The following is a 27,717-nucleotide window of genomic DNA, read 5'->3' as shown; positions in this document are numbered from 1 at the left end:
CCCGAGCCTGGAGAGCCATACCCTTGGACCCAAGCTTGGAGAGCCATGTCCAGCATGGCAGGCCCAAGGAGCTGAGCCTGGAGAGCTCACAGAGGTCAGCACAGGGAACTGAGCCCAAGAAAAGGAGCCTCGGAAATCCAGTCTGGAGAACCGAACTCAGCAAGCAGAGCCTGGGGCACTGAGCCCACGGAGTCACAGAGACCTGGACCTGGAGAGACATGCACGGCCAGACCAGCCTGGAGACCCAAGCCTGGAGGGCCATGCCTGGGCAGACGAGCCCATCCCCAGTCCTGCTTCATCCAAAGGTGAGCCCCATCCCTGCTGCCTGTGCTGGTCCGCCGACAAGGTCAGTGGCTGTGCTCGGTGCTGTGCAAAGCCAACAGGAGCATCCCAGCCCTTCCCCTGCAGCTGCCGCAGGGTTGGGGAAAGACCCTGTGTATGTGCCCTGGGGGGACAGCTGGGTGGGATCGCACGGGGACGGCTGGGATGCTGGGGGGGGGATCAACAGCAGCTTCGCCATGGGGTGGGCTAGAGCTGCGACAGCTCCCACCTTGTCCTAGATGGGCCCGGTGGCCGTTCCCCCTCCACTGGGCACAGAGCCCAGGGGTGACAGCCCCTGCGCTGGGAGCCCCCATGTTCCCGCTCGCCTCTCCGGGAGGGCGTCACGTCCCTGGCTGGGGGAACACGCTCCCTGCCAGGGGACAAGAACTGGCCTGGTGCTAGCGATGGGCAGCACCGGCCAGCCGTGGCGTGGGGCCAGCCATGCACACCCACACTGGGGGGGCTTCAACTGAGGACGTGTACTTTTGTCAGCAGATGCTTCTTTATTTTTTTTTAACGGTGCCTGAATCTTGGCCTGCGTTATCAGGGAGGTATTAAATTGCTGTGGGAAGCAACACCAGCGGGGAGGAAAAGCCATCATGTGCTCTTACCTCTTCCCACAAGGTCGAGCCAGGCAGCCCCGGGGGACGACGTGTTTGCCGCGTCCTTCCTGTAACGAGGATCACATGTCAGAGCCGAACGAAGCCTTGAGAAAATTAAACCTGTGAGCTCACTGCCTTCCTGAGCGCAGGCGCCAGCCGTCCCTGTGGTCCCCGAGTCTGGCCTGCCAGCTGGGGTGACCAGGCAGCGGTGCCAGTGCTGGGAGGGATGCCTTCCTACCCGGGGGACGGCGGCAGTCCCCCCAGTGTGCCTGCAGCTGGTGTGGGTGTGGGATGGAGGAGCTTTGAACCCCGGCGTGCATCACTGGGTGATGGTGAAGGACCTTCCCCTGGAAGAAGCTGTCAGCCCTGGCAGGACACAGCCAGCAAAGTCCCCTGAAGGCCTTCAGCCAGATCTCCTCCTGGGACCCAAGTTCTTGCTTGGGCAAAGGGATGGACAGACGGGTCTGGCTCTGGTTGGGACAGACACGTGGGCAGCCACGTCTTGTCCTTGCCAGGGCTGTTCCCCACACTTGGAAATGGCCAGGCACATGGGTTGGGTTTCTTCCAGGGCAAGGTGATTCCCTCTGCATTGTTCCTCTGTGACACAAGGGACAGACAGTGGACTGAGTCAGCAAGAGAAATGCAACACTGTCCCCAGCAGAGCACATGGGGGGGGGTAGGGTGGGAGGGTGTCACTTGGACAGTGCCCAGGGACCCCAACCAAGGACCTCAAGCAGCCCACACTGCTCAGTGATCTGGAAGGGCAGGCACCATGAGCAACGCTGGCTGGGGAAGCCAAGAGGGGCCAATGCCACGAGTGTGGGAGCTGGGGACAGCCAGGCATCAGCCAAGCCGGCAAGAGGACCTAGGAGAGCACCAAGGAGAGGACCAAGAGAGGACCATCCGTGGGGCATGGCTGGAAAAAGCCCCGGGGCTGAGCTGGACCTGTTCCCAGGACACCCACCGCTCTCCCAGCTTTGCTTGCACTCTCCAGCTCAGAGGGAGCAGAAATGCAGCTCAGCCCCCATTTCCCCCTCCAGCCACTTGCTCCTTCTCTTCCTCCTTGCACCAACCCGGCTCTGCCCCTTGTCTCTGCGCCATCCCAGCCGGCTGGGAAGTGCCAGGGCTGGTGTTTCACGGCCACACTGGGCATCCCCACGGGGGACAGGGTCTCAATCCACCCATCAGCACAGCCCTGGGGCACAGCTGGCCCCCCGCACATCCCACCCCAGCTTCACCCGTGGCCAGGGACCTGACAGGCAGTGCACACCCCCCCGCCCAAACCCCCTCTCCCTGCCATCACAGGGACCCACGCGTGCCCAGGCTCAGCAGCCGCCTCCGAGCCCTCCCTGGGGCCGCATCCAGCCCCAGCCCCGTGGCAGAGCCCTACCCACGTAGTGCCTCCAGCCCAGAAGCAGGCGGCTGAGGGGCAGCAGCAGGCAGGCAGAAGGCATGCAGGGATGCTCTGGCAGCTGCCGCCGGCTCGGCTGGCGGATGCCCTTTGGCCAGGAGCAGCCAGGCTTTTTTTCCAGCCCTGCCCCGAAAAAAAAAAAAAAACAGAGCAAACCAAGCCCCATAACAAGCTGGCTGTAGCGAAGCAGCGAGGAGGCGGCAGATAAGAGGCTGGAGCCCGCGCTGAGGCCTCACGGAGATGAAAGGCGATTGCGAGCGAGCCTCCCCATCCCCTGCGGACAAAAGAACTCCTAAAATATTAACAAGGCCCCGTGCCGCCAGGTCCCCCAGCCCTCAACGCCAGCAGGAGCAGGCGGTACCCGCGCTGCCGGCCGAGGGATACCCGGGGGGATGGAGGCGCAGCGGGGAGCAGCGCAGGATGCTCATTAATTACCTTCCACGCTCAGCGCTGGCAAACCTGCCCCCCGCTTCCCTCGCCACCCCAGGGAGCTGCTGCCGCTCCGACCCCGGGCGAGGGAACTGCCGCCTTCCCACTGGCTCAGCATTTAAAGAGCACGTAGCAGGCGGCCATGCTGGGGAAGGTGGCCCCTCGCTGCCATTTCGGCACCCTTGGGTATGGCCTATGTCCTCCCGACAATCCTCAGAGTGAGCTTGGGGAAAAGCCGGGGCAGCTCACTGAGGTGTTTGCACACCAGCTCCACGGTGGCGAAAGGAGCGCAGGGGATCGCACTCGGTTCTGCTTTTTTTGTGTGTCTGCGTGTGGTTCGAGCAGACCCCAGGCTGAGGACGGGGTCCCTGGGGTGGGGGAGCGGGGTGACCTATGGGAACGGCTCAGCCTTGAGCGTCACCCCCCCAGTCGGTGCTCACCCCGCACCCGGGACACCCGCTCTGCTCCTGGGGCTGCACTTGCCTCCTGCCCGGTTCCCGGTGCCAGGGACCCTGCTGCACCGGTCAGCCCGGAGGCCCTGCCCCACCGGCTGTGTTGGCTGCTCCAGTGGCTGAGCACGCCTCGGTCCCCACCGGTCCCCATCCTCAGAGCCCACCTGCGGGCAGCACAGCCGAGCCACGCGGCCACGCACCCGCCTCCATCCCCAGGCGCTGAGCCTGCTGCCCCTCCGCCCCAGCCCTGGCTTCATATCTCCTGCCTGGGGAAGACAGATGCTCCCCGGGTACCGTGATACAGCAGCCAGACCCAGCACCCTGGGGACTCGAGGTGAGCGGTGACCCAGTGGCACAACCATCCCCCCGAGCCGCCGCAGCCGACCCATTCCCTCCTGACTCTGTGGGCCAGCTCGGGCAAAGCAAAGGCCTTTTGTCAAAGGATGTTGGGCTTCTTCCTGGAGGGAAGGGTGATGTTTCTGCTGCTCCAAATCTGCCGCTGGGTGCTGGAAGGGAGGAGGAGCGAGATAATAACAGCTCCCGTCGCTGCGTCCGGAAGCGGGTCCACACGCAGCAGTCAGATTGGGGGATTTGCATAGCACAGATGGCAGCCCAGGAATTTCAAAGCATCCCCCGTGCTGCAGCAGCTGAACGGCTCGGCGGCCCCGTGCAGCTGCCGGAGGCGAGCTGAGCTGCCCTGGCGTCCGGGGCCAGGCAGCCAAGAGGAGGACACACGGCACGGCACAGCATCTCCCCGCTGCAGCCCAGGACCGCTGCCCGCGGTCCAGGGTGGGCAGGAGTCAGCCGTGGGGGGATAGCGATGGGGCCACAGCAGCAGAGGGGGAACGTGGGGGCTCGGGCACCCGCCAGCGAGGAGCTGCACAGAAGGGCTCCCGCAAGGACTGGAGGGCATGACATGTGAGAGACGGCGGGAGCTAAATTTACACCGCCGTGAAGCAAGCTGCCTCCAAGGAGACGTGATCACAGGCTATAAATACCTGCAAGGAAACAACGGGGACAGAGGCAGTGAATTATTCACAGGCGCAAGATGGCAGGACATGGAGCAAGCCAGGCCGGGGAGGGGGGAGCTGGCGCCGCGGGGGCACCCTGAGCTGGAGCCCGGCCGTGGGGCAGCGGGGCAGCGTGGACCAGGCCACCCCACGTGCCGGGAGCCGGCAGCTCCTCGGCAGAGGTGCGAGGGTCCCGGGAGGACGCACCACCCCAGCCTGGCGCTGCGGAGCCCCAAGGTGCCTCCTGCCAGCAGCGGCCACAGCAGATGGCTGGCACGGGTCCGTCCACGCCGCTCCTCGGCACCGGGCTGTCGGGATGGCTGCTGGGGGGAGGTGGGTGGCGGGGCCGGGGTCGCTCCTGCCAGACAGGGGGTGCTGGGCAGGTCCAGCATCCCCCATCCCGGTCTCGGCTTTGCAAGAAAGGATGGTGACGGTGCTGTCCCGTGTCCCCTGCGCGAGGGGCACCCCACGGCCTCCCCTGTATCACTTGGGGTTTCCCCGGAGCTGCTGAGCAGCCACAGCAGCAGGACGAGCCCTCTGCATCTCCAGAAGAGACTTGAGGGAGGATTCGGGGCGCTGGAGCATCGCAGAGCGCACCTGCTCACGCGAGGGCCGGGAAGCACGCTTTTTACAATACTAAATAATAATTAAAAAACTCCTAATCGTAGCCGTTTCCCAACTAAAAGGGATTTCTGCGCCCTGCCCCGCTGCCAGCCCGGGGCTGCAGGGAGGGGACGGACGGGGGACCCCCGGCGGGGCAGCGGGCAGCGCTGCCTTCCCTGGGCCTTTGCTGCCATCCCCTGGCAGCGCGGCGGATCGGTGCTGTGCTCCGCTCCGCTCCGCTCCGCGCCCGGGGACAGCCCGGGCCGCGCCGGCCGGGAGGGACGCTGGCGGGCGGAGGAGGGGGAGAGGGATAACCCCCCCCGGCCCCAGCCAGGTGAGGGGGGGGGAAGGTGGGATTTTCTTGTTTTGGCGCTGCTGGGGGGGGTATTTCCGATTTTTCAGCCGTATTTTTTTCACCCACACCGAGTGATGCAGTGGGCTCACCAGTGGGGTGGCCGGTCCCCCTGCCCTCCCCCCCCCCCTGCTCCCAGCACCCACACGCTTAGGACTGCCCTTGCATCCAGCTTCACTCACAGCTGGAAAGCCTAAATCTGGCCCAACAAATGACACCCAAGTGATAAATGCCCCTTCCCTGTGGGGGTCAAGCTGCTTCCCCCCACATCACCCCAGCCTGCCCCTTCCCACATCCTTGCTTCCCCAGCAGTGCAGCTGCAGGGGGACCTTTTGCCTCGGGACCCCCTGGGACTCTCCCCTCCCTGGGGCCCTTGGCCAAGGTGTGACAGCTGCCCAGCATTGCCGCCCCCCCCCACTGCAGGCAGCTGCTTGGGAATAGGTGCCCCAGCACCCCCCCTTTCTCTTGGGCAAAGCCACAGGCAGCAAGGATGTGACACTGCTGCCTGCCCAGGGGCCGAGGGGGCTGTGCGCTCTGGGGCCAGCATGGGGCAGGGGCTTGTGCAAGCCCAACAGCAGCCCGTCAAGCAGCTCAGCAAAGGCAGCACCAGCTCCATCTCAGCCCCCCAGCCCTTACAGGCTGTGGGGAGGAGATGGGCCCATTCTTGGTCCTTCCTGGAAAAGTCCTTGAGCTTCCAGCGGCACCCAGAGACAAGCAACCTAGGGGCAGGAAGGATGGTTTTTCCTTGGAAGGAGTTTCTGGGTTGTGTTTCTTCCCTTGCGTGAAGGCTCAGTCTGGGCCGTTTTGCTTCAGGGGCAGATGGGGCTTGGGCTCCAAGACAGGGGCATGAATTCAGCAGATCCCCTATTTACACCAAGAGGTTCGAGGACTCCTGGTCTCGTCGCCAGCTCTGGCCCCGCTCCTGGCAAACAAAATTGCAACAAGAGTCATAGGCATAGGCTGAAAGGCAGAGCTAGGAAAAAAAAAACAACCCAAACCTAGAAACACGGAGCAGTTATTACAGTTGTACAAGCAGATTCTCCCCCAGTGGCTGGACAGCCCCGAGAGGCTTCCAGCTCCCCACCACCCTGATCCTATACCAACCTATCCAGGGAAAAAGGTCCCATGGCTCTTGGTGGCAGCCTTTCCAAAAGCAAAGCCGAGGGACCCTCCGCAGCATCAGCTCAAGCCCTACTGAGCCGTGGTGGGGAGGCAAGGGTCAGGCTCCCCCATCGGCAGACTGGATTGCCTGGGGGCCGTGCCGCTTTTCCAGAATCCCACGAGCATCCCTGCAGCGCAGTCGAAGCAGGTATTTGGCATGCTTGCTTTCCTAGCAAGGACTCAGGAGCAGTGTCCACGCAGAGGTGGGAACTTCACGCTCAGTGCCCAGCTCAGAGCTGGTCTTCAAACCCACGGCAAAAGCAAAGTGGAACCTTCCCATGCCTGCCGCCACTGCTCCCACACATTCCCCCCGCACATCTTGCACCCAGAGGGGCTCCGTCAGCTACAACCAGAGCGATGGCCTCGGGTTTGTATTTGCCACTCAGCCAGCCCAGAGTGTTGCTGTTTCCCAGCCAAGGGCTTGGCCAAGAGGACGTCTATGCTCAGATGCTGCTGACACAGGCAAGGGCTCAGGGAAAGGCTGGGACAAACACAGCCCGGCAGAAAGTCAAGTTTGCTAGGAGAAAAAGAGAAAAGAGACAGCAATAAAAAGCAGAAATGGGGCTGAGCAGCCTGAAGGATTACAAATTTCATGCAGTTCGTGGTAAGGCAGTGCACGTCACCTTGGTGGGGCAGGAGCACATCGCTACTGCGTGAAAGGAACCGATCAAAGCAGGAGAGGTTCAAGTCCTGCAGCGAAGCCCCTTTAGCTTTGCACCCGGGGGCCTTGCCGACACCTCCCTGAGGCACATACCCTTAGCATGGGGCTCGAGGCGCTGCCAGCAGGAGGTGCTCCCAGGTCTGCCCCATCTGCTCCTCGACGGGGCTGAGCTGGGGTTGCATCAACTCCCAGACACCCAGCCAAGACCATCTCTTCTCTGGAGGAGGCATGGACCGAGGGGAAGTCTTACAAATAAGCCTCTGGACAAGGAATATGGTTTTCCTGGCGGGTGCCTTACAGAGCCCAACATGTCATTTGCAAGTCAAGTTACTTGATTGAGGCAAGATTTGACTTGAGGAAAGATTTTAGCATTTAAATACAGAGCATCTATGCTTACCTGTTGTACATCATCTCAGACCGCAGCATTTGAACAGTTACCCCACAACAAACCCAACAAAATCTGCTTGGCAAAAGCCTATCCTCCCGTGAGGCATCTAGCGTGGATTTGGAGAAGTTCCTACAGCTTTTTCATCAGCATTTTGCAAGAAGGGATTGCAAGTTGAAACACTGAGTACTTTATGCTGGTATTTAGGGTTACAACAAGAAAAAACTGACATGGAACTTTATACAAGTGATAAATCCACCAGGGTCAATCCCAGTCACTAACTCAGTAAGATCAACATGCAGCACATGCTGCTGACAGCTTACCAGGGGCCGAGGTGCCACATCTGGGCTATGCACACAATCTTTATCTCTGCAGCCGAGTTGCCACTTGCGCCTGCTTAGTTACAGCAAACAGTCCAAGTACATCAGGAGCAGGCTGTCACAACACTGTCCTGCATCACCCCGCTCGTGCATCTTCACCAACTGCTCTGCTCAACTCCATTTGTTTTCCTGAAAATCTGAGCTGTTATCCTGCAAGGTGTCAGCCAAGGGGGATAAAAAAAGGGGGGGGGGGGGTGTGCAAATCAAGGAATTGCACAGAATTAACAGGAAGAGAGTGGATCGGACATTTCAGAGCACCTTTCCTCCAGCTGAGCAGGAGGCAGGCCAACATAAGGAAGCCATGCAACAGCCAAGGCTAAGCTGTAAGGTACAATGATGCTTTTCTTGAAGCTCTGGCAACATCGAGTTACACATTTGCTCAACATGACTCACAACAGGACTGCTGAATTTCCTGGGGCTGCTCCCAAGCATGGAGTGAGGGACATGCATGACGCCCTGCAGAAATGCAGAATTACTGAATCCCACGTTGAACTGGCAATATACAGACCCCACAAACAGCCACTGACAGTGTCGCTGCAGCGACTCACAAAGCTCTGAGTCACAATTAAGAGGGAAAAAAACCCCACCCACGCTCCCAAGCTGTATGAGAGTTTTAATAAACTTGCTAAAAGCTGGCTCAAGAGCAGACACAAAGCAGGGAAATCAAGTCTCCCAAGAACCACAATTACTGGGGGAGCCTCAGTAGGTGAGCAGAGAGAGGATTTAGACACAAACCACCAGTTTTGTTTAAGGGCAAGGGCATCACAAACCTCTGCAACGATGCCTCCAAGTTCCCCTTTGCTCCATCAGACCAAGAAATTAATGCTCCCCCCATCCCAGAACACTATCATTGGCACTTTTTCCCACCTTGCCACCAGCTGTGGTGGCCCAAGGCTGGCTTGTTCCTTTCTCCCAGCCTCATCAGCCCAGATGCCTCCTCCACTGCTGAGAGCAGGGAGCGAAACGCTGCCTGCCATAGCTGGAGTTATCTCCTGAGCCACCTCCAGCAGCTGGGGCTGGGTGAGGGCAGGACCACGCTGTTTCAGCTGGACACAAATCAGAGGGAAATTAGAAATATGGTGTTCATGGCTTCAGGACACCCACCATGTTGTATCAGAGGAACTTGCAAAACACACTTGGAGGAAGAGTTTACGCTCCCCAGCAGCCAGCATTGAGACAACAGGCAAATCCCTGCAGCACGACACAGACTACGCCTGTAGCCAGACCGCTGGCACCGCAGCTTCGCACCCTCCCACCTTCCCTCATTCCATGAGCTGGTCCAAGTTTAAGACTTTGGTCTCTGTAATGCAGTCCTGGTTACTCTGCTTCATACTCCCTTCCAAAACTTTGCTTTCAGGGGTAGGTATTCTCCAACAACTCTGGCATGATGCTTTACATGCTGACCTTGTAACAACAGCCTGAGAGTACACAAGTCCACAGCTCGCCTTGGTCTGTTGGGCCCTCTTATCAGCACCAACTTATGAAGGATGTCACATAACTCAATATTTAAAGCAAGCAAACAAACAAACAAAAAACCCAAACAAACAAAAAAAAGCCCAACAAAACTAGGTTGCCTTCTGAAAAAAAAGATGTCAAAGAGCAGCAAGAAAAAAGCCCTACAAAATTTTCAGTCTTTGCAGACTGTAAATTCATTCTTGTAAAGACCAAGAAGGTAGGGAAGCAAAGCAGGCTCTCAGATCAGGGCAGGGGCACCACAGCACAGACTGCCCTCCATCAGGCTTTGGAAGCTGCTTCCTCTGTGTTTACCTTCAGTTAAGAAAAAATACTTTTCTGTCACAGGCATCATGCGCAAAAGAGTTTTCTAGGGTAGAAGTTTAACAGCAATTCTGTTTTAATAGCAGCTCTAACAGGTGATGCCATTCCAAGTCATCCACATTCCCTCTATCTGACCATTCCTGGCTGCCCACCTACAAGAAGCCCTGCTTCCCCCAAACCCTACAACCACCACCAGTACTACTAAACTACCACACATTGACAAGATCAAATACAGATAAACAATAAGAGATTACACAAAGGACAGAGGACAGAGGCACAGAAGTCTATTCAAGCTAACTAGAGAGGCTGCAGAACCCACACATCCCATCAGGAAGCTCTTCAGCTGGAAGCAAGTGCAGATCAAGCATCACAGCTGCCCATCCTGTTCCTGTCTTCCCATACAGGCCTTTTATTTTGGTCACTGTTGGAGAAAGAATAGGGTCTAGCTGGACTTCCAGTGCCCATAAACATGATTTCTCTTATGTAGGAAGGCAGTGCAGAGCCTGAGAACTAACACTAGTACTTGCAGTAACCAAACCAACTGAGTTCCCGGCTTATTCAAAATACCAAGTTGCGGCTACACCCCATGACTTGGTCTCTCAATGCAATCCTTTGCAATTCCACCCTGAATCTGCTCTGCAGGCTCAGTGGACCCAGCTACTATCTACAAGAAGCTCCAGCCCAGCAAGAGCATCCATCCATGGGAGCTGAACAACTCTTCCCCATAGATGGGGGCAAGGAAGAAGCGTATACAGCTGAGCAACTCGCCGAGATAAACTTGCCAACAAATCTCTCACCAAGTAACTCAATGAAAGACTTATCCATACAAAGAGTATTCATTATAAACACATTTGTTCATGAAAGGGCAAGATTTTTAAATACATCCATCCAATCCCTACTCACTCTTGGGATGCTTTGACCTAACTATATGATAATAAAAACTAAGTATCCTCACACAGGGAAGGAAAGGGGGTTACACACTGAGAGGCAGAAACACAACAATAAAACAAAACCTGTGGATACCAAATTGGAGGAAAATTAAGCCACAAGGCTAAGCCACAAGTTGTGGGAACCCCTGAACAGTCAAGGCAGCTCTGGTTTCCTCAGATGCCACACATGCCTTGTGCTCTTGCACCAGAGCTGATCCCAGCTTTACAGAATCAACAGCAAGCCCACTGAATCAAGGACATGGGTGTTAGCAGGAGCTTGCTATGAAATCAAAGCACCAACAAGCTCACTACTAAATCACAGCTTCCACCAAGGAAGAGGACAGCGCTGGGCTTGGTGAGAGCATATGCATTTCTACATCAAGAAGTAGGCAGAAGACTGCCAAGACTAGTCAACCTGGCCCACAAAGTACTGCCCATGTTCAGAGAGCAAAACAGGCTTTGCAGGGAGTTATAAAACAAAAGGGCGACTGGAGGCAGCTGAGCAGAGGGCAATGTAGAACTGGATCATCAGGGAGAATGGAGAGAGTAGCCACAAGAAAAAATGAGCCAGAAAAAAAAAAGGGTAAAAGGCACAGGTGAAGCAAAAAAAAAAGCAATCAAGCCACAGTGAGTTTAAGGGAATTATTTAATGGTGATCAAATTGCAACACGTTACAACAGTACAGGTAGTGTTAGCATAGATCTAGTCATACACACTTCCAGGTGAGGGCAGAGCAGGGGCAGTGAGGCAACGGCTGCAGGAATCCCTCCCAAAGCCTCTGATCGCTGTTACTCACGCCGAGGCTGGTCTCCACACATCCAGAAAGCTGGACAGCAGGTTTTTTCCTGCTTTTAACCTTCCATCAGGTGCCCTCAATGCATTTCTTGTCCCTGTGCATTCCCTGTAGGAAACAGCTTCTGCCAAACCCCAAAACAACTACGATTTCCAACTCTGATCATGGACTTGCTCTAAGTCTACGTAAAGGAGCCAAGAAATGGAAGGAAACAATAATTGAGGGGGGGATGAAACTCTTTTCCAGCTATTGGTAGGAGACAGAGGTAGGCTTCCCTAACACTGAAGGGATGAAAGCAAAACTGCTCCAAGGCTATTTAAAGAGGACAGCCTTCTTTCTACTCCAACAGATACCATGGGGCTTTTATTTTTGCAGGAGGTGGCTTCCAAGCTCTGCCTGGGCAAGCAGGCATGCCTGGAACCTAAGCCCAAGGGCTCCTCCATCTGGAATGGAAGTGCTGAACACGTTCATTATCCTGGTTCTTTAGAGCAAGGTAACATGCAAGTAAGTTTTAACTATTTTGAGCAGTTTTCTTCTGCACCTCCCACATGCCCAGGACTTCTACCATGCTCTCCCCAACAAAAGCTGCTCAATGCACAAGGAAGTCTGTCTCAAACTGGGCAAAGCGCTTCCCACTGTCCTTCCTTTAGGCTTCTGATCATCTACCAAACATCAGAACTGGGAACAAGAACAGCTCTAGAGCCGTTTTGCTGCTGTGAATAGGATGAACATGACTTAAGACTGTCAGAAAACACAGCCAGGCACTGCTGTCAGCAGCTGCAGCTATCAAAAGTGAGGAAAGCCATGGCCTTCAGTGGCAAGGGACAGGTTACAGTTTGCTTTACTGAGCACACTAGGGACACAAGATCATATCCAACTTAGTCCCACTGTTTTTTCTACAACATTCGATGTGTACAGACTGAACAGAAAAGTCTGTAGACACTTCCTTGAAAGCATTGGTATAGCAAGGTAATAATGCAAAAAAACCCCCAAAACAAACAATTACTCTTGCATTGCCAAAAAGCTATTAAAGAAATGCAGCAGCACATAGTACTGCAGGACAAGCCAGCTATTTCAAGCACAGCAGTCAGGTCTCCAGTACTGCCCAGAATCAGCTCCATCTCAGTCCCTAGGTCCATGGATGTTGGACTCTGAGCCACATCTGAGCTAACTGGCAGCTCCTGCACACTGATGAGTGGCTACTCAGCACTGAGCTAGAAGAGTTTCTGAAATATATTGGATCACGTTCTCACACAGCACACATATACAAACAGTCCCTGAAACCTCAAGTTACAGGCAATACACACCAAAGGAAGTATCTGTACTGTCAAATAATGCCAGCTGCTCGATAGAGGCAGTGGTCCTAGAACATTTACCTGCAGTACAGCTCACTGAACTTGGAATTACCTGTCCTCTGGTTCACTTTGTTACAGTGGATGAGTGCTGATGAACACAAGCAACGCATCCAGTCAGTGTTTCAGCTTTACAGCATTGCCACAGCTGGAGGAATCTAAGTAGCCCAGGATTTTATTATTTTTTTTAATAAAACACATTTGCTAAGTACATGACAGGAAGGGAAATTGCATGTACAATCTACATCCATAGAAGTCCCTGCGCAAAGAAAGCTAAAGTAGTTAACTTAAAATACTAAAGTAAAAAAAAAAAAAGAAAAAAAGGACAGGGACTGAAAAAGTTCATGATGTGACAAGTTCAGTTCTTAGAAAGGCCACAGCCAGACCCCTGGCTTCTTGTGCTGTTTTACACTGGAACATACACAATACCCAGTTTCAAAAGAGCAGGTTTCTAGTCCCCCAAAAGGCTATAAGCTGGATCAGGTTTTACGTTAAATCCTAGAAAAAAAGGCTCCTTCATCTAGTTCACAGTACAACCCTCAACAACAAATGGTCAACCCACATGAGGGACAGCATATGTACTCCCTACTTAAGGATCACCAGACTTGCTTTTACTATATATATATACCACGTTTGTCATGCCATCAGCAAGAAAGTCAGATCTGTTTAAACAGTTCATTGCAAGCGTGAGACAAACATCCTAACACAAGCAGATGTGTTATTGTAGTATCTAAGGTGAAGTCATTACACCATTCAGGACTATTTCAATTCATGTATGACTGCATTTCTTTCCCATCACCTAGCACACCTGACTTCTGCTCTGTAAGAAAGGGAAACCATCATCCTCAGCTTCCACACTCGTTACTGTTCCCTTCGCTTTCTCCCCCATACAGGCCTCTGATCTCTGCCAGTAACTGCCAATGCCAAAACCCAGCCAAATCTGCCACAGAAATCATTCTCAGGTGGCTCACTTGTAAAACAGTTAAGGGGAATGCCCCAAAGAGAGCTTGCTGCAAGGCTGGCAATCACTCCAACCTCCCATCCCTGTACTTCTCAGAAAGCAAGTACCTGGTGACCCTGCTGCAAGAACACAGGATGATGACTCCAGCACCGCTGATCCATATTCTCTGCCTCAGTCACGGAGGGTCTAGCAAGAATGTTAGCCCGCACGTTAGAACAGTTTAGTAAAAAGGTAAGGCCAGACACAGTTAAAGGTTAACACAAAACCAAGATACACTAGCAGCCACTAGTTTACACTCTAGTTTTGACAACGCCCCAAGTTTTTATCCAGGGCCACACTTCAGTGATAGCCCACATGCTGCCTTCTAACCAGTGAAGACACCAACAGCTCATGGCATAACATAAGAGTGCCCAGAGTTTAAGATGACCCAATACCCAGGTTCATATGCCTGCACACTGTCTGTCTCCCCCTCCCCTGTAGCTGCCATCCCTACGTTGTCTCTCAGCCAGGAAACATGGCCACATGCTCCATTTCTTTTCATGTGAAGCTCTGCTCCACCGCTTTAGAGCTGCTTCGTCCCCACGCAGCAGTGTCACATTGCTACAGCAGCAGTCTTCATGCCTGCTGGAGATGCACACGTATCCCGGTTTCACCTACAGCTTGCTGTAAGAGGACTCCAAGGGAACACTGCTAACATTTACATCCAGCGGTGCGTACACGAGGACATTGAGAGAGGAGACAAGTGGAACAGATTTAGACCAAAAGCAGTGGACATTTATTCCTCATTTGTGCAAGAGTGTAAAGATGCATTTGAAAATGGATGGGACAGACCCCTGTGGCGGGAGAGCTGGAGGCTACAGCCTCTCCTTCAGTCGATGGCTTTGTTTACAATTCTACTAAGAGGAGATAAACTTGCAGACTCACCTATTGTCACACCAACGATGCTGGCAAATACACTTGTATACAAAGAAAAGTTTCAAACTACATTTTTCACTAGATTCAAGTGAAGACTTTGTTCAAAAAAAGACACATACAAGTACAATTTAAAACTGTATGAACATTTGCAAATGTTTAGTGCAAAGTAATTATGTAAAAGCTACATTTTATGAAAGTTTGTGCTGATGTGTTTGGTAGGTTTGTTTTTTGTTTTTGTTTTTTTTTAACCCTTTTACATCCATTATTTTAGTTACATAAGGTTTCACTTACCTACAGTACATATGCATTGTGTTAGGTCCCATGCAAGTGGGAATAATACCATTAGGCTTTGTAAAATGTCACTCATTCTCATTTAGTAAACTGCTTATTTGGTTTAACAGTCAAGTTCCTGGCACACTACACATCTTGTTTTCATGTAAGTGCTTAAGCTTATGTTTGTCTTGTTCAGGTGCATAGCCTTGTGTGATGCAAACCAAACTGCTTCATGACTTCCAAATGCAACCATTTGTGAATGCAAAAGTTTTAGAGAAATCCACCATTAGTTTTAGCCTGTAACAAACTGCTCTTAAAATTAAAAGCCTATTCACACAAAGTTATATGTAATGACTGTAGTAATCAGTTTATTACACAGATTAATCATTCTTGAACGTACAAGCTCCAGGGGAGCAGTTGGGTCTTTAAATATACACAAGTTTTCTGTCAAATGGATTTTTACCCTTACATCCAGAAAGACCTAAGCAGTTAAAAAACTTAAGAAAAATAAGAGCTATTAGCTATGTATTAACTGAGAAACCACATACAAACCAAAAAAAGTATGAAGGAAGGGAGAGAGTTGAAACAAATCAACATCACTTGATGCACTAATAGCTCCAATCCATTTAAATGTTGACCGGTTAAACTTAGACCTTAAACACAGGATGTGGGTACAGTTTATCTCATTGGTCATAACATTTACCTAAGGTGTAGGTCCTTCAGAATAAAATGAATACAGAAACAGCTTCAAGTTCTTCACCTTGCTTTTCATAACTGTTATGAGTTTAAAAGGATTCCACTTAAAATCCTTCACGGATCAGCAACACTGTCCCTAGAAATATGAAATCCACCATAACTCTCCCATTCACGTTTTATTACCCAATTTAAATCAACAAGGAATGCTTTTAGGCTCACAAAGTTATGACTGAAGAACCAGCTTTTCACACACACACTTCTCTGCTAGGAGTCAATGTTGGTACGGGGAAATACAGTATTTCTATTTTGTTGTTCCAAGTATGTACAACACGCAGCACTGCTGTATCAGGTAAACATGTGCACAGGGGAAGATGAGGCGTGGGCTCATAGAAAGCAGTCAAATGGAAATCAAAAGGACTTTCTCTTTCAGAGTTCCCCTATCTTTATTTGTAGAGGTTATCCAATAATTTCTTTAATTACATCGCATACTTCTGAGTCCATTCCCGAGCTATTCTGTTGTACCTGTATGTATAAAAAGAGGATTTACTTAACATAGCATCTGAACAGTATTTCAAGTCCAGCATTCTAGTCTACACATGGCATGAACTTACATTCTCTCCAGTAGTATCATGAATTTGTAAAATTTAAGAGCAAACTGAAGTATTAGACAAACAGGGGAAACAAGAAAGCCTACAGTACTTCATGGAAAAGAAGTAACTAGTCATATTTACAACGGGAATACAAGATCTTTGTGAGTCAAGCCACAAAATAGAGCTAGCACAGGTCTGAAGGGAAAGTGTTTTCAGGAAGTCTTTACCTGTACCTCCCCCAGCCCCCAACTGCTGCATCCCTGGGGGAACTATTACTGCAGGTTTTGATTTTGCCATTCTGGAAAAAAATAGATTAATGTGTCCCTCCCTCCTCATTCTTCTTCTTCCCTTATAAGTTAAGCCTAGTACCTGGTATCTACTAGGTTGCCAAACCCTGACAGGCTTGCTTCTTGCTACACATTGCATTTGCCTATCAAGACATAATTTGTCCACCAGATTTTATTTTTTTTTAATTCTGAAGGCACAGTATGCTCTACTTCCCAAGCCACCTGGAGCTTTTGCACCCAAATAGCCTTTACAGCCAGAGCCACTGCTAGAGGAAGCTCAGGGTACTTATGTAAAACAAAGCGGTTGTCATGATTAACAGTACTGCTAAAAGCTTATTTCTGACAACAGAAGGCAAGTTGTTCTTACTCTACGGAATTTGTAGAAAAAGGCATAAGACACTTATAGCAAGAAGTTTCCTAGTCATGTACACGAACTAGGTTCTTGTGCTGGAATTTAGTCTGTAGATAATGTTCTTTAGCTTAAAGAATCTGACAATCCACTCATAATAAATGCTCTCACCTTCACATCACTGTTCAGAGACTAATCAAGAAGCAAGTCCAGTTATGTTTAAGCACAAAAATTACTTCCCTATTTTTGGAAAAAATAGGAAAGAGTCCTGCATACATTAAGTGCAGTCAGTCACTGTTAGCTGCTTGAAATACGTACTGCTACTCTTGCAGCTCTGATTAAAAACAGGATGCATGAACTTCTCTAACACTGCTTCTCAAGTATGCAGTAGAGTAAGCAAGTTTGTGGATCATTTTCCCTTCCTATCTTGTTCTCATCAGATGACCATGTAGCTTCAGAAATTAACACTACTGATCAGATCTGGAAGGGAACAGTGAGGCAGAAAAGTGTTTACAACGGTCATTAAGCTGTTGCTTTTAAAGTGCTCATTAGTGTTAGAGTTCTCTCCACTCTTGCCATTTACTTCATAGAAGCTTGGAGTCCTCCCACCCCACCTCTACACCACTTGTTCTTCCCTTGTACTGTCAAATGAAGAAGAAACAGGGTATTTTTGTTATTTCTCTGCCTGTATCATTCCATCACCAATAGCTAGCACGGAAATATTCTTCCACTAGAGTAACTTGTGCTCCCTCTGCTGGTTATGTAGAATTAAAGCAGGCAGTGAAGGCTCTTAAAAGCTGGTCACATTCAACTTAGAGCTCCATATGAAACAGATTTGCATTGTTCACTTCACATTTTCATTAAATCAAGCAAACCTGTAATTAACAGCTACAACACTAATGAAAGACCATTGTGTGGAATGAAAATGCAGTAATAAAACCACAGAAGTACAAGGCCTCTACATCCTTCACTTCTACTGGCATATATACCTTCTTCCTACAGCAATGCAGTGTTGTTAAGATAGCAGTACTATAGATCCCAGGAAAAAAAGTCTCTAAAGAGGCCACAGTTGAAGTGCATAAAGGCAAATCAAAGTTAACACTCTTTTCCAAGAAGCATGTCCTTTACTATTTAAGTGTGGATTCTGCTCTATCAAGAATGTTACATGGTTTTTGGCTTCCATACTCACTTTTCTCTATCTGTTTTGTAGATCCGTGCAATCTCAGGCACTAAAGGATCATCTGGATTGGGATCACACAACAGAGAACAGATGGACAAAAGTACTAGGGAGAGAAAAAAAGATACTGAATTAGAGTTTAAGTGCAGCTGAAGACACCTGGAGAAGTCAGCCCATGCACTTGCTTCCCCTCTAGCCATTAGTATTAGCAAGATTTTCTTTTAAATGCCAAGGAGCAGTAACCCCACATACTTCAGCCAAGGGATTCTGAACAAAAATCCTTACCATTTAACTACGCAACTTTGCGTGACCACAAGTTTTTAAATATCACCACAACAGGTAACCTCCTGGATAGGTCTATCTAACTACAGCCTTAAATTGCAAGGCACGAGTGTTCTATGTGAAACCATACCTGAAAGACTTCTCAGAAAACATCCTTGCTTTTGCACTTGAAATTCAGCTTTTCCCTAAACCAGACAACCTCATTGTTAATAATTTGCAGAAGCACTAATCACAAGTCAAACAGCAGACAGGTCCAACCGAGATGAAGGAAGCATGAGCTGCTTACAGCTACTTGAGAACTGCTTAAAAAAAAATTGCTAGTCTTGCAGAGAATTAAGATGCTTTATCCAATTATTTTCTAAACATAAGGAAGCTGGAGATAGATTAATTGTAGAATAGTATTCAAAATGAATCGAGAGTGTAGCTTACTGCACTCATACCAACCACAAAGCCCTGAACTTTAAAGTTTCACTATAAATATATGCTGTATATATCCCAGAAACCACATCCCGCTCATATGATGCCACTCAGCATAGCGTCAACCTTCATCCATATAAGGAGTCTGGAGACAGCCTGCAAAGCTACAAATAGCACGTGCACATTCCTACATTCACACCAAAGTAGAAGAGATGAGAAGGTAGTAAGTTATAAGCAAAGCATATTGGGACAACACTACATGAGGCATGTCAGGGACATCTTGCCCCCGCCTAAGAAATGCCAAACATTCCTTTGTATTGCTTTCTCTCAGCCTGTTTTAATCAAACAGTGCCACTCCGTATGTCCCTTCACCAATAGCAGCAACAGCAGAGTCGTCACAGTGCATCCCCCAAACAAGTTGGAGATGACAGCAGTTAGAAGTCTGAAGGCACTAAACACAAATCTGTTCAAACTTCCATCGGTTGGTACTGTGCTGTGGAGCAGGAGGCAGAGCTACCATGCTGAAAGAGATCAGCTGAAAATGAAAGAGAACAGCATGCATTCCATAACTCTTCTGTTGTTTTGAAGACAGGTTAAAACAGAGGCCACAAAACAAAGAACAACTAGATGCAGCTAGAGAGAAGGGGGAAAGCAGGTCTGAAATCCACTGGAACTGGAGAAAATTTTTTGAAGTGGGACAAAAGTAAAAGCTTCAATAGGTCTTAACTGAGCTAGCTGCTCAGTGATTAGAGCACCAAGAACCCAGAAACCCAGTTAGTTCACTTTTCCTACATATTTCTGTAGGCCCTTCACTAATGAATTATCAATTTCAAGTTAAAAAGCTTCTAGAACAAGTTTAGTAAAAAACTGTTCTTGATTTAAGTGAACATATTTCTTCTACAATAAAGAACAACCTCTTCCTCCTTTTCCTGATTTTCTACTGTACACTTGTGAAAGAGTTAAGAGCTTAATTATTCTCTACCATCAACTGACACTTGGACCATTTATTCAACTACCCCTCAGAATACAGCTTCAGAGTAGGAAGACTTTTAATTTTGTGCTGGAGGCACATAGAAGCCACTAGTCCTGAACTGCTGCCCCTTAGCAAGGGACACAGCATGTTTAGTACCTGTGGCACTCTCCATCAGCTTCAGCACTGTTTTTTCCGCCCCACGTACACTGAGTAAAACTCAGTGTTCAATAATGGGAATCTCTCTGCCACCTTACACCCACCTGCTGCCAGTCAGTTCAGCTTCAAAACACAGTCATTTCTCCAGCTATTTTCCTGTAGCTCACTTTGTATCTGTCAGACTCCACTGCTCTAGTCACTGAAGTTTTTGCAGCTGGTAGGATGAGTAAAACAGCTAACATCTGTGTATGTCTGTCATCCCCCCCCCCCCCCTTTAACAGAAGCTGCAGGAAATCCAGTCAAAGTTTTCTGGTCAACTATTACAACTGCTCCCTCAGGTTTTATCTTACCACAGTCCTTTAATAACCAAGGACTTTTCTGAACAAGATGGCTCACCCTTCATCAGCAGGACCATGTTGCAAGTCTGTCCAGTCCTCTCTGTCTACCTTCTTCAACCACCATAACACCCCTTTCCCCAACGCTCATTGTATTTGGTGGAAGTTTCTGCTTGCATACCTCACATCAGCCTTGCAAAACACCCCCCACCACTGGTGCTCTAAGCACCAGGCCAGGCAAAGGTGGTGTTCAGCTGTTGGTCAGCATGGGCACCAGGATAACCAGGGTGTTGCTTTGTGACCTCCAGAGCAACAGCAGTCCAACAGGCTGATGTTGCCCCACTAGTCAGTTTTGTCTGGCAAGATGCAACTCTGCCTTGAACAGCACCTCCTTTGCTGAAAGGAAAGGCAGAGTTATCCCATCCCAGTCTAGGAGTTTTAGTTCTTGGTTTACAAGTGTACCATAGCTACTTGCTGGCCATTAAAAAAAAAATCCCACACTGCTAATACTCTTTTCTAAAATGGGCTGTGGCTTGTTAGAAGTCAGTCAGTAGCTAAATGCTTCCCGCAATAAATTCTTTCAATCTAGTCACTTCAAAAAACATTTCTAGATTTCATTCCTCAGCAGTTCACTTATTTTATAGGAAGCATCACTCCAAAAACATGGAATAAAAATGGACACAATTATTTGGCTTCAAGCTGCACTGCCACATTCAGCTGCTTTGTTTTATTTTTGTAAGCCTTCATTAATCAAAACTATTCTCCATTATGCTTGCTCTTGCTGGTAGCTTCACATCTTTCCCTTTTTATCTCTATAGCCTCAACAAGAAAAACATCTTTAACTGCATTATCTAAACTGGTTTAATTTTAATAGCCTGCTGAACCCAGCTATTTGTCCAAATAAACTCAGGACGTTTCTCTCAAGTTTTTCTACCAGAACACTGCATATACACACATTTTAGACCAAACAACATAAGAAGCCTCCAGACCGCTAGGAAAAACCCCTTGGAAAAAGGTACCTTCTCACAAAGTTTAAGGAGCCAAATGCAAAAGGAAAGAGGAGGTAATCCTTAAAAATGTCAGTTGTGTATAGGAGTTCTTTGAAGCACCAGAGTAACTAATTAAACCAACACTGTGGAATAGAGAATCACCAGACCACCTTCTGCAATCAAGTATTATTGCAATGAACTTCATAGCAAAGCCTTCACATTTACTAGTCAAACGACTACAACATTAGCAGAAGACGATTAGAAAATAATCCACAAAAGTCAAGTTTTGTAACCACAGAACCAGGCTGAATAATTACACAAGACAGTAAGTGACTTGTTTTACACCTTGTCCTATTCATCCTGCATGACCACAGGCAAAGCTGCTCTAGTGGTATCAGTTTGACAGCATGCCTTCTCAAGTCTTTCACTGAAAGAGATACAGTAGTATAAGTGTGCACTCTTCAGAATTTAAGTACGGATTTTTGTCAGTAATAGCGAAATAGATAAATTTTACTTCCCATTGATTCAAGGGGTTCAAGTACAGAGTTATTTCTCATCTCTTTACTCTGTCAGAGCAGTCCAGTCTGTAGCAAAACATTAAGCAACTTAAAACATCATTGGTTTAAAGCTCCCTTTCATTCAAAAATTGGTTTATTTCACCAACCATGCAGCCTGCTTAACTCCAATACTTCAGCTGTGACCCCCATTTATCTACTACAGACAACAAACACAACTTATCCTTTAGTGGGCTTCCTAATGCTATGGACTAGCATGGACCAAGTACTTCACAACAACCAAGGAACTGTGAGAACCAAAGTAACCAAGTAGAAAGACTGCTAACGAAGTGTTTCTAAAAAAGTAATAGACTTAGCTTCCCCATAGAGCAGTGATACAAATGCAGTCTCATCAAGCAGAATGATCACTTAACACTTAATATTAATGCCCCAGCAACGTGCTCTTTGAGGCACAATGAGGTCTACCAGCATAATGCAGAACAACTGATCCAAGTCTCCACTGCAAGACTTCCCTTTACAGGGTACATAACACTCCAAAATTCAAGGACAATCTTTCTCAAGGCAGCTCCTCTGTGCAGAGAATCATGCCATTTACAGCTTGTCAACAAGTTTAGCTACAGTTTACCACTGGATGATCCACCTCATCTTCTCAACAGCCTTCTGTGCTGTGCTCTTACACCAGGAAGAGTAGTCTGCCATTTCTGATGAGCAATTTTGTCTTCCTGGTTTTGCCACACCTCAGACAATGTGCAAGTAGATGCAAATTCAATATGTAACTCCATGGCTGAGTTTCTTCTGCTATGAAACAGCTCAATCATTAGTCAGGACAACCCATGAAGTCAGCTCTCCACAGATCCTTTCAGCACTAGCCAAATGAGCAATTATGGAAAACAATTTAAACCCCCATCTGTCTGCTGGAGCATCTATTGGCCCATACAAATCTAAGATGCATGTCAAAGCTCCTGGAATTCAGAGAAGAGACTCTTTTAAAAGCCATAAGACTCCAGCTCCAGGTGGAGGGAGTAAGCTCCACAGCCAGAAGACAGACATCTTTCCTAAAGTGTCAACAGTGGAAGGAAGTCAAAGGTGCCTAGCAATTTATACATTGCAATTAGTTTCTCTTGAAGTCAGGGATGACTTTATAACCAAGTGCATCATGCAGCTATGACACACCCTCCTATGTCCACAGCATGTAGTTGCAGCTGAAAGTGGTCTTTAGGAACCAGGAGCAGCTGTGTATGAGGCACAGTGTTTAACACACCTTTGTACACATTGTGTTCATGTCCAAGTCAACTGGGCTAAGCTGATTTCTACAGAAGCTCAGTCCAGGTCATCACTGAAAAACTGTTTAAGCCTTGTTAGGGCATGACATAAGACCCAAAAGCTACACCGTCTAGTTTCTTTAGATATCAGCACTAGAAAGGCAAATATCAGTTCTGCCCTATCACCCTGTACTGAGACAGTGATCCCAGTTAATCAAGAAGCATAGATGCTTTTCATGTAGAAGCCTAAGACATGACAGGTAAGGCACCGACTTCCAAAAGATTGCCAAAAGCAGCTGATTATTTTCTCCACTTTCTCAATGCAGAAGTCATCTTTCAAATGCAAAACTCAAATCATACACTTTGTTTGCAAAGCCCGAATGAGTCTAATATCCATCACTTTCAGCTGTCCCCTTAACATGGGGTACTAGGCACTATAGATACTACTATTTAAGTCTAGCTGGAATTGCAAACAAAACTTGCTCCAGTAAAGCACTCATCTATGGGACACTTTAGGATAAGGAAAAGCAACTGAGGAGCAATAGAGTCTCCAGCTGATTCACAGCAGGGAGATAAAAACCAAGCATCAATTCTTCTAAGGTAATAAGCTACCCAGAAGAAACATCTTAACTGGTGCATTCTGATTCAACAGCAGTTTGGTGCAGTTACTGCTCTCCAAAGATGAGCCAATTTAGAATTCACCTAGGAGTAAAGGGTTTTCTTGGGCACCAAGCAGCTTAGGTCAAAAACAGATCATGAGCGAAAGCCTTAGCTCTCTCCTTGAAGGCCCCTGCCATCTTCACTTTTATTAAAGGCAAAGAGCAAATCATTAAATCAGTAGAATGAGAGGAATAGTAAGTTGCCTTTTAATAGAAGAAGTTATTCCTGTAGGCTCAACTCCTGCATGGGGCAAAAGGCCTCAGCAGAACCCAAGCCAGTCTTCTCCCACCAAAGGAAGGCCCATCTCTAAGCAAGCATAGAGACTGCATCAATAAAAATTTTGTTAGAAGTACCAAGAAGGTGATGAGACAGTTACTTCATATGCCAGGTTGTCAGGATAGCAGGATGATACTTACTCAGCTATCCATCCTGGCTGAAGTCACACAGTAGTCTCAAGATCACCATGTAATCAAAAAGCTCGTGCACTGACATGAAGCAGTCAGATAAAACAAGGAAGTACAATTCTTGGACACCATGCCAGTATCTTGAGTTCACAGTAATAGAAGCAGCCCATCCTGCCTGCTCTGCCCCCAGTGAATGACAAATATTATGCCAGTAAGTTCTTTCTATGGAAAGCAATTTGTCATCCTCCTAGAGACCAGGCCACAGGCTCCCACAGTGCTGTGCTTTTTGATCCAGTCAAGTTTCTGAATGTGAAAGCAACAAAGTTTGCCAGCTCACATCTAATTCAGCCTGGTACTCTGGGGATTACAAAACATCTCTGCTAGCATAAATTTGAGCTTTGGACACACATGGCTGCTGAGGAATTCTTAATTCCATTTCAGAAGCTTTATCTGGCTGTCCTGCTTCTCACACCAGCTAGGGCTCCTCCTCTGCTAATCATCAGTCTGACAGCCAAAAGCCTCCACATCAAGGTCCACTAATACTTAGACCTCTACTCCTCAAAAATAGGAAGAAATCTGACTCCTGGGAGGGATGTTCACCTATACTACCACTACTTTTGAGTTTCAGGCCCTGGACCCTTGAAAGCTTTGAGGCATACAGTTGTCAAAGTTTTATCAGCACTGACAAACATTAAGCTTGTAACATTAAAACACAACTGAAAACACTACTGTCCAACAAGTTCAAGTGCTAACTACCAAATGACTGGTCTCTTACTGTGAATGGGCAAGATGCATCTGAGTAAAGCAACTCTGGACTCTGCTCGAGTTAAATCCTATTTCTTAACCACAGTCCCATTTCAAACTCTTCCAGCAATCTTACCTAGTCTCACAGGAAGTGTACCTTTAAATCTGAGCAGTTTAAACTTCTTGCTTCCAAGCAACTTGAATTCCTGCTAAGTCAGTTCAACAATTTCTGGTGACAAGAGAAAAAAAGTTAAGTTTTGCCCAGTGTTATCACAGACTGGTTGAGGTTGGAAGGCATCTGTGAAGATCGTCTTGTTCAACCCCCCTGCTCAAGCAGGTCCACCTAGAGCAGGTTGCCCATGACCATGTCCAGATGGCTTGAGTATCTCCAATGTGCGAGACCCCACAATCTCCCAAGGCAACTTGTGTCAGTGCTCAGCATCCTCAAAGTAAAAAAAAAAAGTGTTTCCTGACGTTCAGAGGGACCCTCCTGTGTTTCAGTTTGTGCCCATCACCTCTTGTCCTGCCACTGGGCACCACTGAGAAGGGTCTGGCTCTGTCATCTCTGTACCCTCCCTTCAAGTATTTATATACATTGATAAGATCCCCCTAAGCCTCCTCTCCTCCAGGCTGAATAGTCCCAACTACCTCAGCCTATCCTCATAATGGGAGATCCTCCAGTCCCTTCATCACGTTCATGACCCTTCACTGGACTCTCTCCAGTACATCCATGCCTTTCTTGTTCTGGGGAGCCCAGCACTGGACACCTGCTCCAGGTGCAGCCTCACCAGTGCCAAGCAGAGGGAAAGGATCACCTCTTTTGACCTGCCAGCAACACTCCTCCTAGTGCAGCCTTCTTTGCAGCAAGGGCAACACCTGGGAAGCTACGCAAGTAACTACATTGAAGTTGCAAGATACAAGAGAGCTGAAATGCAAGAATGACAGTTTCCCTTAGAACCCTAACTCAGCACAAATGGAGAGACTGATCCATGCTATGTGACAAAGTCACACCTGTCCACCAGTTATCTGGGTAAGCATTACAACAGGCAAATTAAAAGCCAAGAGGATGATCAGAAACCAGCTCCATGATTTTGAAAACTGCACTGTGAAGATCAGGTTCATTTAGGTTGCTGGGTACTTGGGAATTCCCACCCAGTAAGTCTTAGCAAAGCAATTCTGGAACACCTGTAAGAGCAAAATCACAGAAAATTCACACTGCACTGGGCATGGAAGAGTTTGAACAGCATGAGCTAAACTCTTGAATGAATGAGACTGAAGTTACTCACTGCCACTCACCAGGCAGGGTCTTCCAACACACTTAATATAAGCTCCATGGTTCATTAGTTATAAAACACAATGGGGAGAAGTGGGATGGGACAGAGCAAGTTAGCCTGACCTTTACTGAAGTACTTCAGTTTAGTATTAACTCTTGCACATCCACTTGCTAAATTCAAGAGAAAGTGGGATTTTCCAAAGTGACTGAGAATATTTATCATCATGTTAAAACAAGTCATTCTCCTGTTTAAGGCAACAGGGATTCTTATTTATGCAGACTTTGAGATGACATTTTAAATTTAAGCCTACACATTCTGTTTAAGCTTTCGAGTTTCTATTAACCACCAAGGTGTGTTTAAGACTGTATTTTGAGATGATTTATTTTACAATATGTATCCTTTAAGGAATACTTACTTCAGAATTACTAATATAAGCAAGTTGGCTATTCTACTGAGACACTCAGTGTTGTTCTCCCAATTCTTCAGAACCTGTTTTAACAGGTCCAGGAGGGACAAACATTTAGAAAGACAGAGCAAAAACCCAAGATACTAGTCACCTCTACTATTGTAGCCAAGATCACTTTATCAAGTTGCTTACAGAGGGAGAGAAACTTCCTTATTTATTCAGTGGAAACAAAACTGCTCCAATAGCCCCCACACTCAGGCCTTCGCTATCTTACGTAGCAAAGAGGGCAGCGGCAGACTCCCAAGTCAGCCTACCATCCTCCAGAGCACAAGACGACATGACCCCTACCTTTACCACTGAACTGGGATGACTAAGTAGCATTGATGTTATTTTTCCACAGTCTTTCCACCAAGAAGTGGCACTGTAGATTAAAAAGAAGTCACTGCATACCCCTTCACCTTTCTGCTTGCAGGTTAGGGTGAAAAACATGTTTGTGTACTACACATTAATTGCAACATAACTTCTAGCCCATGCAAGTTGCTGACAATGTTGCCTACCAGATGCCTCAGGAGGAGGAAACTGTGTAGGATAAGCTGTTTCCTAGAAGGACTGTTTCTAGTCTTCCCCAATTTCTCCATCAGTGGAAAGTATAATTTTTTTTATAGCTGTGTTCTAGTTATCTGCTCACAGATTTTAAATTCAAACAGTTTGCTCCCAATAGCATCCCCTTTTAAAGGGTGGCACAACTTAGGAAATACTCTAAGAAACCTACGCTACTAAAATAATAAAATAAATACTAAATTGCTGCTCTGGAAGGGAGGTAAGCTTCATGCTGAATAACTTGTTATTCACTTTAAGCTACCTAACCCAACAGCTCTTCCTACTAGCAACACATTTATTCTTTGATAAGGCTAATCAAAGAGTTACTAGAGAGCTGAAATAGCCCCAAAGTCTCTAATGACACACTTCTAACCAGACTGAAAACAAGATTTCCATCCTAAAAAGATTCAAGTTGCCTTTGTGGAATTTATAGCTGTTCAAGATGGGAATGCTTCTTCTAAGTATCAGCTCTCACTTACGTTGAGATCTGTTTTCTGACAAAATATCCCTGTTACTTCTGAGGGAAATATTCTGAATTTCTATGAAGTCACCTGTAAGAATTTTTTTGCTGCCTTCAATTCCTTCATGAAATGAGCACCAAAGGAACTCAGACAAGATTGTTTTCTCACAGGTTAGATCTGGACGTGTTTTGTGCTATATGCAGGAGAGTTTGTGCATTCATATGAACTCTTCTGCAATGAGTGAAAAGTGATCAGCAATATAAAGACACCTAATCTCAAGGAGCATACTTTAAGAGGAAGATGGGGCAATAGATGGGCTAAGTAGCACAGAATGACCACACTGCTACCATGGCTTACTCTAGCTAAGTCACAAT

General features: G+C 48.1%; 1 protein-coding gene across 3 annotated transcripts in view; it reads right to left on the bottom strand.

The window, feature by feature from the left end:
• Window positions 1-14,330: 14,330 nt before the first annotated feature.
• UBE2D2 (ubiquitin conjugating enzyme E2 D2) overlaps window positions 14,331-27,717 on the bottom strand; it is a 31,462-nt gene continuing 18,075 nt past the window's right edge. For 2 of the 3 annotated variants that reach the window (XM_075056804.1, XM_075056806.1), the window contains exons 6-7: window positions 17,878-17,971; window positions 14,331-15,984 (exon numbers count right to left, since the gene is read on the bottom strand). In XM_075056804.1, the coding sequence (XP_074912905.1) occupies window positions 15,939-15,984; window positions 17,878-17,971 (140 nt within the window). In that variant the 3' untranslated portion in view covers window positions 14,331-15,938. Of the gene's footprint in view, window positions 15,985-17,875; window positions 19,271-27,717 lie in introns of those variants that run through there. The other variant, XM_075056805.1, reaches the window with a different exon arrangement.

The sequence above is a fragment of the Buteo buteo genome, chromosome 24, assembly GCF_964188355.1.
Source record: "Buteo buteo chromosome 24, bButBut1.hap1.1, whole genome shotgun sequence".
NCBI lineage: Eukaryota > Metazoa > Chordata > Aves > Accipitriformes > Accipitridae > Buteo > Buteo buteo.
This window is presented reverse-complemented; position numbering and strand designations above follow the sequence as displayed.